Below are 14,363 nucleotides of genomic sequence, written 5' to 3'. Positions count from 1 at the left end.
AATATGTAATATGCATACAAATTACATATAAATACACCGTATTACTCGCATTTTATTTCAGAAAGCATTAAAAATTTATAGACAAAAATACGATTACGTTTATAACTGTTTTGGAAGACGCTAACTGGATTCGTTGTTTTTTACAGGAATCCGACAGTCTAGCGGTGTTCTCCGAGCTACTGAGATACACGAGCGTGCGTGAGCTGAGCCTATGCAACGCACGCTTGCATTTAGCGGTGCATGAAGGTCCTCTGTCGAGATTGGGACGTCGCGACGACGCCGGTGCCGAGCTCCTGCGAGCTGCATCACCTGCGGTCTGTCCCGCGATCGTCTTCCTGAGGCTAGCCGGATTTCAAGTGAGTGAACACTCTCCTCTCGAAAATCGAGATAATATGTTTAAAAAATATTTATCCTCCAATTTGTCTTCGAAATTTGAACACAATGAAAACCAGTGATAATTTTTTTTTTTTAACTTTGTTGTTGCTTTTTTCATCCTCCTCTATTTTTACAATTAGAATTGCAAAATTATTTTCTTCAAATCAAAGAGTTAATTTTTTATATCAAAATCTTTATTTTTATATGAAAAAGTTCCCAAATTTTTCTCCACATTCCAAATACAATGGAAGCCGGTGATGATTGTTTATAATCGCCCAATTGTCCCTTATTTTTATAATTAGAATAAAATCATTTTTTCTCAATTTTTTGAAGAATTTTTTTTTGTCAAATCTTGATTATTACGTTAGTTTTTATAAAAGTCATCGAGAGATTGTAACTTACACATTAAATAATCAAGAGAGTAGCAAGGGACTAAGTCGCTTTATACGGTGTTATGTGAGATAGAGCATAAAATAATTAGCGGGAAATCCTTGAAACGGTCCAACTCTCCTGCAACTCGCTTACGAACTTGATCCCGTAATATGTAACAATGCTGCAATGACATATGCAATCCTATTACTGGACTAACGTACGAAGCTTTGACCATTTGCTGATGCGGTTACACGTCTTCGAATGCACCGTGCGTATCCGGGCGCCAGTGCTATTTCAGGAAGATAACATACATAACGCGGCATCGCGATTCCAGTAGACGCAGATGTACCTGTCTACTGACTGTCTCTCCGACCGAGCTCCCTGGATGTACAGGGTTGTGTAGCCTATCGTGTTCCCGGGATCTGGGCTGGAACCATTAGACACACCCGCGCTCTATCCACGGCAGAGCAGTCCGTGATGCGAGTCCCTTCTCTTGCGGAGATGATTCGTCTTGCTTGAAAAATGGATCTCCGTTACGGTCCGTGAAACATGCCACGAAGAAAATCGGTTAGCCCGTTGGAACATCGAGAGTATCGCGTTTCCCCCTCGCCTAATATCGTCTCCCCCCCCTTTCCACGTGTAATTCCGCGATCCCGGTCAGGAAATTGCGAACGTGCTCGCGCCCATGTAACATCCCCTAACATCGTCTCACTGAAAGTCTGATTCCGGACAAGAAACTCTGACCCAGGAATCCCGCGCATTGAGAAACTTTGTGGAAAGGTGAAAGGACACGAGGTATCAATTATCATTTAGTTCGTGTGTACGGAATGTTCCGGAATTCACGCACGCGGAATGCATAATGTGATCCTCGGTACTGGAAGAAACGAAAAAAAAAACTCGTTTTTCTCTGGCAAAATTGCATTCGAGCAGTAGTTTTTTAACGAGAGCAATTTAAAGCTAACGAATGAGCACTCTGCGCATGAATCGACGTACAACGTGCGCTGAATGTGCACTGTTTATTATTTCCCTAAAAATTTTTTACACAACTACGCGAGTGATACTTAAACATCACTATTTACAAAGCAATTTACTTAATAAGAGAAAAAATTTAAACTGCCACCCCCTAAAACGCAACGACTGAAAATTAATTAGATGACATGTGAGTTCAATTCGCAAAAAGTCTTATTCGTAATACAAATGTGAGAGATTTTGCAATTGTTTTTGTATTTTAAATATACTTAAAATATTTCATCGATCCTTTTCAAGTCTTTTTAATTATTTTCAAATCATTTTCGAAAACCATTTTAAATGTCTTTGAAATATTGGAGTAACATTTTGAATCTAGTCTATTTTTCTATTCTACCTATTTTAAATATTTATTTCAATCGTTGCTTCAGAGATATTAGAAAATTTTCTGAGAAGAACCTCTAGAATGTAATCTTTTCATCTTTCATTAAAAAAAATAATAAAATTATAAAATTTTATAAAAATGTAGAAGCAATTAAATGTAAAGTATAAAATTAATCTTTAGCTTTTTCGCTCGAATGAAAAGCCATTCGTACTTGGAAAAGAAAGGACGCTGCTAAAACAATTATCTCTTTTCCCGCCTGGAAAGTCCGTTGAATCTCGCGTACCATCCTTCCCTTATCTATAAGTCATATATTTTCTATCACATGCGCAATTACTGTCGGCCGCACCACGACGGCGATAAATAAAGGACGGCACGGACCGACATTCGTCTTCGTGGTCCCTGCATTAAATCGACCCCCAATTCCACCTCCCTCGCTTCCGTATAGGATATCCCTAAAATAAATCGCCAAACTTTGCAGCCGCGTCCCTCATCTTTGCCAATTTGCAATTCGGCCTCTCCTTAATGAAGATACATTTTTAACTTGCCTCGAGTTTTCAATTAAGTACCTACATTTTAATTAATTCTCAAGTTGAAGACGGAATGATAAACAATGATTTAATTCGCCTTTTTTAAAGGCACGAGAAAGGTAACAGTAACTTGGATTTTCTCGAAAATGTATTTTTTCAAATTTTGAAATAAATTAAAAGATTATATTAAAATTTTTCGTTTCAAGACTCTTGTACTTTATTCAACATTAAGTGAAGACACTCGTTGAAATTTAATCCCTGTTTTTCTTTCGATCGCTCGTCGTGTTCGAAGACTTAAAAAAAAAATACAATCCAAAATTGATGATCGAAAAAAAGTCAATAAAGATAAAAATTGATTGTCAGATCTATGACATCCTGTATGTCATCTTTCTTTCTATCTCTCAACTTAGAAACGTGCAAAACAAATTGTAGTACTCGATAAGATCTGTTGAAACGAAATTTATTATTTCTGACTGCAGGTGACAGTGAACGATCGCCTGGCGCTGCGCGGGCCGTTGCTGTTGCCATTCCTGGCAGGTTTCACATCGCTGAGCGAGCTCGACCTGTCGCTAGACAAATCAACGATCGGCGGTAGCAGCGGCTCGCTACTCTTCATCGACGACAAGATCCTACAGCAGTTTTTCTGCTGCCTGGCGGCGCACTTCCGCAGTCTGCAGTCGCTTCGGATTAACTTCTGGCGAATCACCTTGGAGGACAGCGACCGCACGATGCGACAGATCGCCAAGCATCTCAAGCTGTGCGGCCTGAGCTTCCTCAGGGCGAATGGCCTGATCGTCACCGACAGCGCCAAGCGCGTGCAGATGGAACATATATTCGTGCAGACGATCCTCACGCACTTGCAGTGTCTCACCTGGCTGTGCCTGGACGGCGTCGAGCTGACCGAGACGCAGGCCACCAGCGTGGGTAAGTGCGTGCGGGATCGTTACCCCGGTACCACCTTGGAGATCAGCACCAAAGACATCCACGTGAGGTCGGTCAAGGCTCTGGTGACCGCGGCCGAGGAGGGTGGCAGGACGGAGGTGGTTTACACCGGAGGCTCCAGCTGCCGCCTGAAAATCACGAAGCTCCAGAAGGGCGGCCGGGGCAAGAAAAAATGAAGGGGTCTTGGATGATAATTTGGAGGAAGTTATCCTGGCACACAGTTTGCCGCGAGGTAAAGGGGAACGAAGAGAATCGATCGAACGAAGAGATTGATCTCTTCGCGGACGCGACTGTGAAACTGGGAGAGTTCCGGAAGATTGAAGGGGAGTAGGTACCGGGAGAGAGAGAGAGAGAGAGAGAGAGAAAGAGAAAGAGAAAGAGAGGAAGAGAAGGGATTAAGTCAACAGATCGTTCTGGGGAAGCGATGCGGAGAAGCCTAGAGAATCGGAAAAAGGATTAGATAAGACGGAGATATAATGTAGATTTTCTAGGAGTGACGGATATCGAAGAGAGAGTATATCGAGCGAGCATCGGGCCCGCGCGTGAGGCGCGTATAGAATGAAGAGAAGGATGAAGATGCAAGGGGGGTATGAAAAAGGGAAATGCGGGTTGACTTTTGCGGATTTTCGTCTTACTGTGATTTCATTTCCTGCGCGTCAGGCAGCGCTCACCTACGATATAGACTATAGAATATAGCGATTTATATTAAACCTCGAGAATGATTCGAAGGCAATGAGGAGGTGCACTACGCTTTCGTTCATCTAACGCGTTCAAGAGACTAACGAGATACTAAAAGAAGCGCAAGCGAGCAATTAATATGGTCTAGGAAATCACTTTCGTTGCTTTAGAGATCTTTGGCATCATTTTTCGTCAGAAATCGTTGCACGAATAAAAATGATGTCAAAGCAAAAGCGTCCGTTTAAAAATATGAAATTCCGTCTTTCGGTTTAAAGCGTTTGTCCTTAAAGTTCTTGCTTGTGAATGTTAGCAGGATGAGCGTTAATTTTTTTTTTTTATACATGGATTTATAAATATATAAATTTGTCTATTTTTCGTATCTTTTCACGTATATTCTCAGCAATATTTTATAAAATTTTTGTACTTTCATAAACGCAATAAGTTGAATTATCTTCGTTTATATATATTTTGAAGTATTTATTTCAATAAGTAGGAGGAAGATCGCGTTTGCTTCGTTTTATCTACGCAATTATAGTTATAGCCAATCGATTCGTTGGATAAACAAAGGTGCTAGTATTCGATGCTGTGTGGAGGAATGTTCTCACGACATTTTTTGGGGGAGGCAAAGATAAAAGGGTGCGTAAATATTTATCGCGTGAAAGAGAGAAGAAGCGATGTTTTAAGTGGAGGAGAAAAGAGGCTGTTGCGATTACATAAGTATCGTTCGTTGTTGTTAGATGGAGATGTAAAATACGATTCAGAGTAATATATTATTATTAGCGATATAGATCACATCACGATCGTCACGATATTATTAAATGTTACAATCGACCGTAATTCGCGATGCGGCGAGATGCCGGTGGTTTTACCGAGGTGGTGGCGCGCGTTGTTGGGGATTTGGAGAAATTTTATAGAGTAAATTTTAAACGGTAAGCACCCGAAAAACACACATATATACGTGCGTTTCCGCGATGGCGTGAGAGAAAAGAAAGTCTCAAATACTCATAATTTTTGCGATAGAAAATACATAATAGGCAGGCATCCGACGCAGGCTATTGTTGTATAAAGTAATTAATTATTGTAATTAAGATGACTGCCAAATCGTAATTACTTGAGCATCTGTGCTCTTCGCGCCCCGCATTTAGCGCTAAACTCGACGCTTCGAGCTCTTCGCCTAATAATAAAAAAAAATGAAAAAAAAATCGTCTCGAACGTCATCGTGAACCGACAGTCGCCCGATCGCGTTTAATGCTAAATGCGAGGAGTTATGGGAGCTCTGGTGTCGTCTTTTTTCCGATATCGTGCCAACGTTTTAGAAAAGATCATTCCTACGGTCGCGCGGCGAAAAAATCCAATATATCGCATTTTAAACGAAACAATATTACGCAGCGTGATCACGATCGATCGATAGATCGTGATCGATGCCAGTACGCCAACGATAACTGCCATTCAACTGGAACCACTAATGAAAACAAAAGGAAACGATTTGCGAAACGAGAGGGGTGTCTCTGCTGATCTTTGAGTTTTGTCTTGTACAGAGCGCCGGTCAAAAATCTGCAATCATTTATTAAACGTATATATAGTATTATAAAAAAATAAATACACCTTATCAGGTGAAATATAAATATTTAAGTGTATTTACATAATAATATATATGCAGAAAAAATATTTTTAGATCTTTATTTTATAGAAAAACTAATTACAATTTTATCGAAACGTTAGTTTCGCCTTTTGAATTTAAATAATAGAGAAGAGTTAATATTAAAAAGTCCTTTATAAAAGAACTTGTTGCATCTTTAAAATATTTAAAGTTAAATGCCTTATAATCAATTCTCGAGAAGTGAAAATATGTATCTCTGAGAGAAAATATGTTACTTTCAATAATTTATAATGTAAAACTTATTATTGTTTCGACATTTTAGTCAAGAACAATTAAAACCTAAATATCAAAAGAAAGTTTTTATTCTAATATGCAAGACGATCCTTATGTCAATGCTTCAAGAAGTGAATTTCTAGAGCCAAGATAAAAAAAATGTGAATGCGCATGTAAAATTATTAAATATAGTTTAAATTATTATAAATAGAGTTACGATATCAGTCAATGAACAAAAAAAACTGAACTATTCAATGAACAAGTAAAAAACAATATAATTACATTTTCAAGTTTTCAAAAGATGACATTTTAATTAAATATATATAAAAATAAAATCTAAAAAATATCATGAGAAATCTTGAAAATGTAAATTCACGTAGAAAATTATTGAGCACAAAGATCTGCTTTAGACCACTATAGCCTTCTTGTTATTTAAATGCTAAAAAATATCAATTTGAAATTTATTTTAAAATCTTATTATATTAATATTACTGATGATTGTTCAGTGATTGGTGCTGTGATTCTAATATTATATAATTGTAATGCACATATGTATTACAATTATATTATTTCCACACACTTCGTATATTTTAAAATGTTTAATACTAATTACATATGTCTATATTTGTTCTGGAACAAACTCTAAATTCATTTCTTAAAATATCAATATATATATAATCACGGACTTTTGACTGGCGCTACAGAGAAGAGAAGTGAACTTATCGAGGGTTTTTCTCTCTCTCTTTTCGTGGCGTTTTTCCGAGAAATACAGTACCACCCCGCGTAATCCTTTATTGTCCGACTAGAAACGTAAGTGCTCCCGCTCGAGCGTGTGTACGACGAATTTTGTCATTTTTGATAGTTTGCTATGTACATAAGAGTCTCTTCGATTATATCGCGCGGCGCGATGGTGACCACCGCGCGGTCTGTTAAACATTTGCGAGCCCGTTTTACGAGAGAGCCAACACTCGGCAAGACTGAAACTGATGTTACACATACATATGCACACATAGGGAGGAACATCCGCAAAAATATACATACATAAAAACACAGAGCTGGCCGAACGATATATCCGCGACAACATGCGAGGGTAAGCGCCCAACGTACCCACATGTGGAATCAACTTGTGAGTAATTTTATTATAAATATTTATGTATTTATATGTGTACACATATCCTCTCCAAATAAATGTAATATGTGTTTGAAAATCTCGTCTTGATAATCGCGATTCGAGCACTTCCCTGATTAAAAAAAAACCGACACAAAACGATAGAAAGTGCCAGAAGTCTGATTCAAAATAATAGAATTCTATCGTTTTGAATCAGGTTTCTGGCACTTTCTATCGTTTTCTATCGGTTTTTTTTATCAGAGTTGACAAATATATGCAAACCTGTAGGAGGAATTCTTGTGGCATTGAGAATTATTGGACTGACTTATTTTACGTTAGTACTATCGTCAAGATAAGAAGGAATGTTAGTAAATGCGATATGTAAAAATTAAAAACTTTAACTTGTGCAAAAACGAAGAACTTAGGCGGTTGTCAATAACAGGCTAATAACAGAGGTCGCTAATTATTGAGCAATTAAACGACCTTCATCTATCGCAAACTATGAAAAATTAACTCACGATAACGATTACTTCGAACGAGCAACGTATAAAAGCAACGAAGTTTTAAAAGATGAAGAGCCTATTGTATAAGTAGGTGTCTTTATTACTTACACATTTTTATAATTTTTTTTTTATAATAATCACACGCAATTCGTGTATTCATAAATCTATACAATGAAGGTATTATGAAAACGTAACAAGATTTGCGTAACATAATGCGTTTTCTTTCATGCATTAAACCAGATACTGGTCCGATTCGTTTAAGCAAAGAACGTTGATTATCGCGCGATCGTGATAGATAACAATGTATTTCTTTGTAAAACCAAATAATCGAAATAGTTCCATTGCGATACCTTATTATTCGTGACACAATTGTTTTGGCTTATGTAATCACATTCGGAATTAATGCCTTGACATCTTTATATGCGTGTATATATTAATATATATTATAATGTAAATTAATATTAATTTAATTTATATTATAATTATTCAATATATATTAATTAAATATATATTACAAATTATTATAATATTAAAATATAAAATAATATATATATTAAAATATATATTAATATATGATACACGTGGAATGTATAAAAATCGTTATTTTTCTCGACCCTTTTATCTCACAGAAATACGATAAAATCGTTATCTAAATCCGTATGTTTAGTTGCGTAATATTTAATCGTATAGCCTAAGAGTCAAGGAGAAATCGTATTTGAATGATTTCTCGATCATCCGCAGCATTTTCAGGATCCAAAAAGTTTCTGTTACGTTTAGGAAGAAAGTGTTTTTCATAGATAAATTAAGAAGGTAATATTTTCTTAAGAAAAGATATTTTAAAACTCTCGTCTGGATTCCTTGGATTCTGGCGCAGATGCTTTCGCAAGTTTCGATCTTTCACATTGTTAACTTGCAATATTCCGTTTATTTGGCTATAATTGGCATGAAACCTAATAACATAATTATAAATTATATACAAATAATACTACACAAATTCGTCCAACAGATAGTGCATACATAACCAGTACGGTCACTCAACAAATGTTCGACGCATGCTAAGTTATGTTTCTGAGTCCAAAATATTACAGAGTAATGAGGAAGATAATACTTAGCATGGACGGAAAAATACAAATAACAATCTCTCTTTTGGATCATTGTATAAAAAATGATGGATATATTTTTATGAAATATTTTCACGTGTCATTTACTGTACGTTATTTTCCTTATTTCTTGCACAGATATACACAGATGACTAGCTCTTTACAGCTGTCCCCGGATTGTTATGGCCGTTTGCGTTTTTCTTGCACATTCCAAACTTGATATAATTTAATTTTATAGAAACAATAATAATTGTTTCAATCAGTTATACAAATTATATAAGATTCAGCATTCTTTTGTTCTCGGAAGTCAGTTAAAAAATATTCTTACAAACACACCTCAAAAGGCATCATTGCAAAAATAAAAAATCTAAGCAATGCTACTCTTATATTACAATATAGCTAAATTAAACTTGGATCTGAAATGCTTACTTGTAACAGTGAGTAATTACAAGTCAAGACTTGTACAGAGATGAGCCTTTGTCCCAACAGAGGTAAAGTATTTCTATAAAAGATGAACGAACAGTGAAAAACACTTGTTCTCCAGAGAAGAGAATGTAACTGACCGTTGTTCTTAGTATCTAATATCGAGATGAGAAATACATCTTTTATCATACATCATGTTTTAGAAATGGTTTAAGTTAATAATTTGATTCGGTTAGAAACTCTTAGGAATTGTTCAATCGTCCCGTGTCAGCAGTTTCTCTTTTAAGGCATGCACGATCTTCAAACGATTTGTAGTTCGAGATGATACCGATTGCCATTCCGATGCGCGCAATCACAGACTTTTGAAGTTTCGAAGACATTCTGCGGCACTGCCGATTTTCCCATCCCCTTGTGACAGAGCCTACAGACAGACACAATTCCGTTCGTACATTCGTAAGAACACTCCTCGACGCGCGTCATGCATCTCATAGATCACATGGGAGCGTAATCGAGCTGAACCGTAAGCTGTCTAATGCCCGCTGCCTGGAAAATCTTGTGCGTCGTCATCACAACCGATTTGGGGTCCACTTCCCTGGCCACCTCCAGCTTCAGGCATCCGACGTACACGTCCGAGCATAAAGTCCAAAAGTGCGGTTCCTGCACGCTATAGACGCCGGGTATCTGCGTCACCTTGTTGTAGCACTGCGGTAGAACGTAATCTAGAGCCATCGGCTGTCTCTGCATAAGTATCTCCCATGACTCTTTCATCAACGAGATTACACTTAACACTATCAATATTGCTATGAGCATAGAGCAAATCGGATCGGCAATCATCCAGCCGAACATTTGCATTAGCACCGCCGATATGATCACTCCTACAGAGCCAAGAGTGTCCGCGAGTATGTGTAGAAACACACCCTTCATGATCTGCGAATTCGTGCCACTGAAGTTCGCCTCCATCTCGACGTGATGATCGTAGTGATCGTTGTGATTCAGGAGAGTGTAGTCATGGTTCTGAGAGTGAGAGTGACCGTGGTGTCCCCTCCCACCGTGACTATGGTTGTGGCTATGGCTGTGGCCATGTCCACCATGTCCATGGCCGTGTCCATGTTTAAATGCACAAATTCCCACTAAATTCACTATCAGTCCCAACACGGAGACCACAAAGAGTCTCTCGTGCTTGATCTCGGGCGGCTCGATAGCTCGTTCCACTGCCTCCGACATGATGAACAGAGCTATGAACAACAGGAGCAGTCCATTCACAAATCCGCCTAGCACTTCTGCTCTAACGTATCCGAACGAGTATCTGTCGTTCGCTCTCCACTTGGTAATAACGGACGCAGCTAGACCGAACAGCAGGCCGGTGCAGTCGAAAAACATGTGGAAACTGTCGGAGATGAGACCGAGACTGTTGGTCCATATTCCGTACAGCAGCTCGACAAAGGCAAAAGACAGGTTGAGAATCAGGAACAGGAACAAATTACGAGTGTTCTGGTCGGAGAAGATGAGACGTTTCCAACTCAGCAGCTTCTCCTTGACCCTACTGCGAAAGTTGGAACGCGAGTCGCGCGGGCTATGCGAAAGTGGCAGCATCTTGGAATCACGCTACAGGCTTCAGTCTGTCCTATAAAGAGATAATCTCATGATGACTGTGAATCGAAGGAGAGACGTGCATTAAAGTAAACTTCGACATTAAAATAAAAGACACCAAAATAAAGTTTGATATTAAAATGAAACAAAGACACCAAAGTAAAGCTTTGATATTGAAATAAAACGAAGACAATAAATTAAAGCTTTGATATTAGAATAAAATAATAACACTGAAATAGAAATTCGGTATTAAAATAAAATAAAGACATTAAGATAAAACAAAGGTACCAAAAGCAAAGTTTTAGTCGTACGTCACGATAAAGTGAATCAAAAGAGAGATGTGGATCAAAGTAAACTTTGATATTAAAATAGAACAAAGATACCAAAGTAAAACTTTAATATCAAAGTAAAATAAAGCTTTAGTATTACAATAAAATAAAGATTCAGTATAAAAAATAAAAAAAAGACCAAAGTTAAGCTTCAATAGTACAATAAAACAAAAATACTGAAGCTTTGGTGTTAAAATAAAATAAAAGACCGTAAAGCAAAGATATTCCTGATACGGTTGTACACTTTATCGGAAATCACATTTATATTTTTCAAGCTGAACAGCAATGCAGGCGTCTGTATTTCCGTAAAACGTGTACAACGCAGCTACGTACATATGTTGCCAGAAGACATTCCGCTCCGAGGTTCGCTATTCAGAAACCACATAAATTCTTAACACCAGACGCACATCTGTCGCTACAGAACAGCCGAAGACTCCGGAACCTCTCCCGAAATGCGAGAAACGAGGAGACAACGCGTAGAGCCGGGTGATTGATCAGATCAGTCACGGCTCGCCCACGTACGGCGTTCCCAGCTGTTTGACACGCGTCAAGTTCGCTAATTGGAGCAACATGTGCATGCGTGCGTGCATACGCGCGTGGTGCGACACGGCTGGCGGCGACTCACGATACACGTCCACGTCCACGTCGGGGAGCAGCGGGCGTCCTAACCTAACCTAACCTAAGTCGCAATCCGCGCGAGAAACTCACCTGTCGCGTCGCCGAGTCCGTCGCGCCGACGTCAATCTGCCGTGCCGTGCGGCATGCCGGCTGTCAGAGGCACGGAGAACCGGATTGCGCGCCGCAGGAAGATGCACGATGGAGAAGCGTGGCCATGCCGCGTGGTCCCGATCAAGTGGTCGGTCAGTCGGTGAAGAACGAGACGAACGAGAGCCGACCGCGTCGCGTGAACGGGAACGCGCGCGCCCGAAACTGTCGAAACTGTCGGCGCGCCCTTCGTGACTTCGATCCCGTCGATTTCGCCAACCCGCGACACGTCCACGTCGCGACTTCGATCAACGTAGTGCCGGATGTGTGCGCGGATCGCCGTCAGACGGCGCTGACGTTGGCGGAAGTGACGCCACACGCCATGGCGCGCGGCCGACTTCCCGTCTCTTTCTCAAGCGACAGCCACCATGGTAAGTTCACGTGTGTGAAATTGGGTGATTACCAAGCGACGTTTTCGCCGTGATCTCGCGAGAGAGTCGTAAATATTACGTAGGACGCGAAAGCCTCGTGAAAGATGGTAAATTTTTCTTAGTTTGCAATCGTGTACCGAACGAAGCTTGTTTATGCCTGAAAAAAGTTTTCCCGAAGATTCCACGTGCCCCGCTGAATAATTTTTGTTCCCTTGCCTCATTTTCGGTTCTGAGAAGAGAAATATCGCGATATTTAACATTAGAAGAGAGCTAACGATTGTATTGGAAGAATACACTGAGATAACAGTTAGAGATTATTACATTAACAACATAACCTGTCTTGAATACTCCATATCTGCCTATTGATGATTCCGTAAATTCTAAATGATCGCGTTATCTTTGTTGCCTTTTTTGCAAATTCTGAAGATGTAGATACGGTGTCGTGCTCTTTCTTCGATCTTTCTTTTACTTTGGGTATTTGAATCATTTATTCTCAGAGCTACATTAACTTATCTAGGTTTTTTAACTCTTTGAGATTTAAATATGCATTTAATACATTGAAAAAAGTATAATTACATTAACATATTAAAAATATTAAAATTGTAAGTTTAAAATTGCCGAAAATTAGTTTAGTAATCATGTATGTGAAGATATTTGTTATCAATACTACAATAATACTTTATTGATCAGTTATCACTATACTTTGTAAAATAAAACATGCAAACACACAATAGATAAAACAATTCAGGTAATGCATCTTCAAAATATCAAAGATGTTTTTCTGTTCTAAGGATACATATATAGGTTTTTGTAAAATTTATGATGACCACCTATTTTCTAGACAAATACGATGACAGTAAAATACTGATTTAATGAGTCTGATTGTAACTCTTGGATACAGTCAAACTTTATCTTGCTATGAATATGTCTTGTATGTTTGATTTGTTATTACAGCCGCCTAAAAAGGATACCAAAGGATCCTCTAAACAACCTCAGAAAACCCAGAAGAAGAAAGAGGGTGGATCTGGGGGAAAGGCTAAGAAGAAGGTTTGTACATTCCTTTGTTGTAATGATTGTGACAAAAAATTTTAAGCAGGAAATCTCATTTGATGTGCACTTCTCCCTTGATTAACAGTGGAAGCAAAAACTGATTTAATGAGTCTGATGAGATTTTAATTATTTGTCATTTTTAACATTAAAACATCAGAATAACACTCTGACATAATGTTTTCCTGTGTTTTTGCAGAAGTGGTCCAAAGGAAAAGTACGTGACAAGTTAAATAATCAAGTACTTTTTGATAAAGCCACATATGAGAAACTGTTGAAAGAAGTGCCGCAATACAAACTGATTACACCCTCGATAGTCAGTGAGAGATTGAAGATCAGGGGGTCCCTCGCCAGACGAGCATTGATAGAACTTCAGCAGAAAGGCTTGATTAAACAGGTCGTGCAACATCATGCACAACTTATCTATACGCGTACTACTAAGGGAGATGACCCAGCAGTATAATGTGTGAACGTCAATTTAATAAAAAAAAATCTTAAAGCCAAAATGTAATTCTTTATTCCTCTGTGAGAGCAATTTATCGACTTTAAATTTTATTCCACTACACAATTTTTATAATTCACAAATCATTTTTGATGATAAAAAGTTGAATTTGTTTCAGTATTGATTAAACATATTTTAAGAATAGTTTTGTTCTTAAACATTGTAAGGACAACAGATAAGCTGCACTTTTTTCCTGTAATTGAATCATCATAACATGGGAAAATTAATTTTTTGTTTTTCTTTATTGTACAGGAAATGATCCTGTACAAATCCTTTTCTCATGTTTCAATATCTAATGTACTAATGGGTAAATTTTCAGATTTGCTTTTTATTTTTTCAAAGAAAATATTGTCACTGTAATCATAATAAATTAGTTTATCAATTGTCATACATTCAAAGGTATAAATTTAACTGTATCAAACAAATTATTAAAAAATTGTTACCTTTACATCAGCAATTACACATATAATTCAATATGTGTTTTCATATCGCCGAATATCTTCAGGA

General features: G+C 38.1%; 3 protein-coding genes and 1 non-coding gene across 8 annotated transcripts in view; 3 read left to right on the top strand and 1 right to left on the bottom strand.

Moving 5' to 3' along the window:
- Window positions 1-7,326, top strand: part of LOC105195613 — a 270,526-nt gene extending 263,200 nt beyond the window's left edge. The window contains 2 exon segments of the mRNA XM_039448075.1: window positions 147-356; window positions 3,105-7,326. Of these exon segments, the coding sequence (XP_039304009.1) occupies window positions 147-356; window positions 3,105-3,743 (849 nt within the window). The 3' untranslated portion in view covers window positions 3,744-7,326.
- A 480-nt stretch (window positions 7,327-7,806) lies between these two features.
- LOC105195614 (zinc transporter 7) lies at window positions 7,807-12,102 on the bottom strand. Of its 4 annotated transcripts, none has more exons than XM_011161109.3 (2): window positions 11,880-12,102; window positions 7,807-10,876 (listed from the first exon to the last, which is right to left on the bottom strand). In XM_011161109.3, exon 2 carries the CDS (start codon window positions 10,843-10,845, stop codon window positions 9,745-9,747), a length of 1,101 nt encoding a protein of 366 aa, XP_011159411.1. In that variant the 5' UTR covers window positions 10,846-10,876; window positions 11,880-12,102; the 3' UTR covers window positions 7,807-9,744. The 4 variants fall into 4 exon arrangements, with proteins under 4 accessions (XP_011159411.1, XP_011159413.1, XP_039304012.1 ...); XM_011161111.3 differs by having other exon boundaries at window positions 7,807-10,871; window positions 11,880-12,086; XM_039448078.1 differs by lacking the exon at window positions 11,880-12,102 and adding an exon at window positions 11,505-11,854 and having other exon boundaries at window positions 7,807-10,871.
- Window positions 12,082-13,860, top strand: LOC105195615 (40S ribosomal protein S25). Of its 2 annotated transcripts, none has more exons than XM_011161113.2 (3): window positions 12,082-12,307; window positions 13,262-13,354; window positions 13,554-13,860. In XM_011161113.2, the coding sequence occupies exons 1-3, from the start codon at window positions 12,305-12,307 to the stop codon at window positions 13,815-13,817; spliced, it is 360 nt and encodes a 119-aa protein (XP_011159415.1). In that variant the 5' UTR covers window positions 12,082-12,304; the 3' UTR covers window positions 13,818-13,860. The 2 variants fall into 2 exon arrangements, with proteins under 2 accessions (XP_011159415.1, XP_011159414.1); XM_011161112.3 differs by having other exon boundaries at window positions 12,268-12,414.
- On the top strand, window positions 13,409-13,475 carry LOC113003789. The gene has a single exon (XR_003268683.1). It is a non-coding gene; the product is annotated as a small nucleolar RNA SNORD57 (small nucleolar RNA).
- Window positions 13,861-14,363: the final 503 nt, after the last annotated feature.

Source organism: Solenopsis invicta, chromosome 4, assembly GCF_016802725.1.
Source record: "Solenopsis invicta isolate M01_SB chromosome 4, UNIL_Sinv_3.0, whole genome shotgun sequence".
NCBI classification, from domain to species: domain Eukaryota; kingdom Metazoa; phylum Arthropoda; class Insecta; order Hymenoptera; family Formicidae; genus Solenopsis; species Solenopsis invicta.
This window is presented reverse-complemented; position numbering and strand designations above follow the sequence as displayed.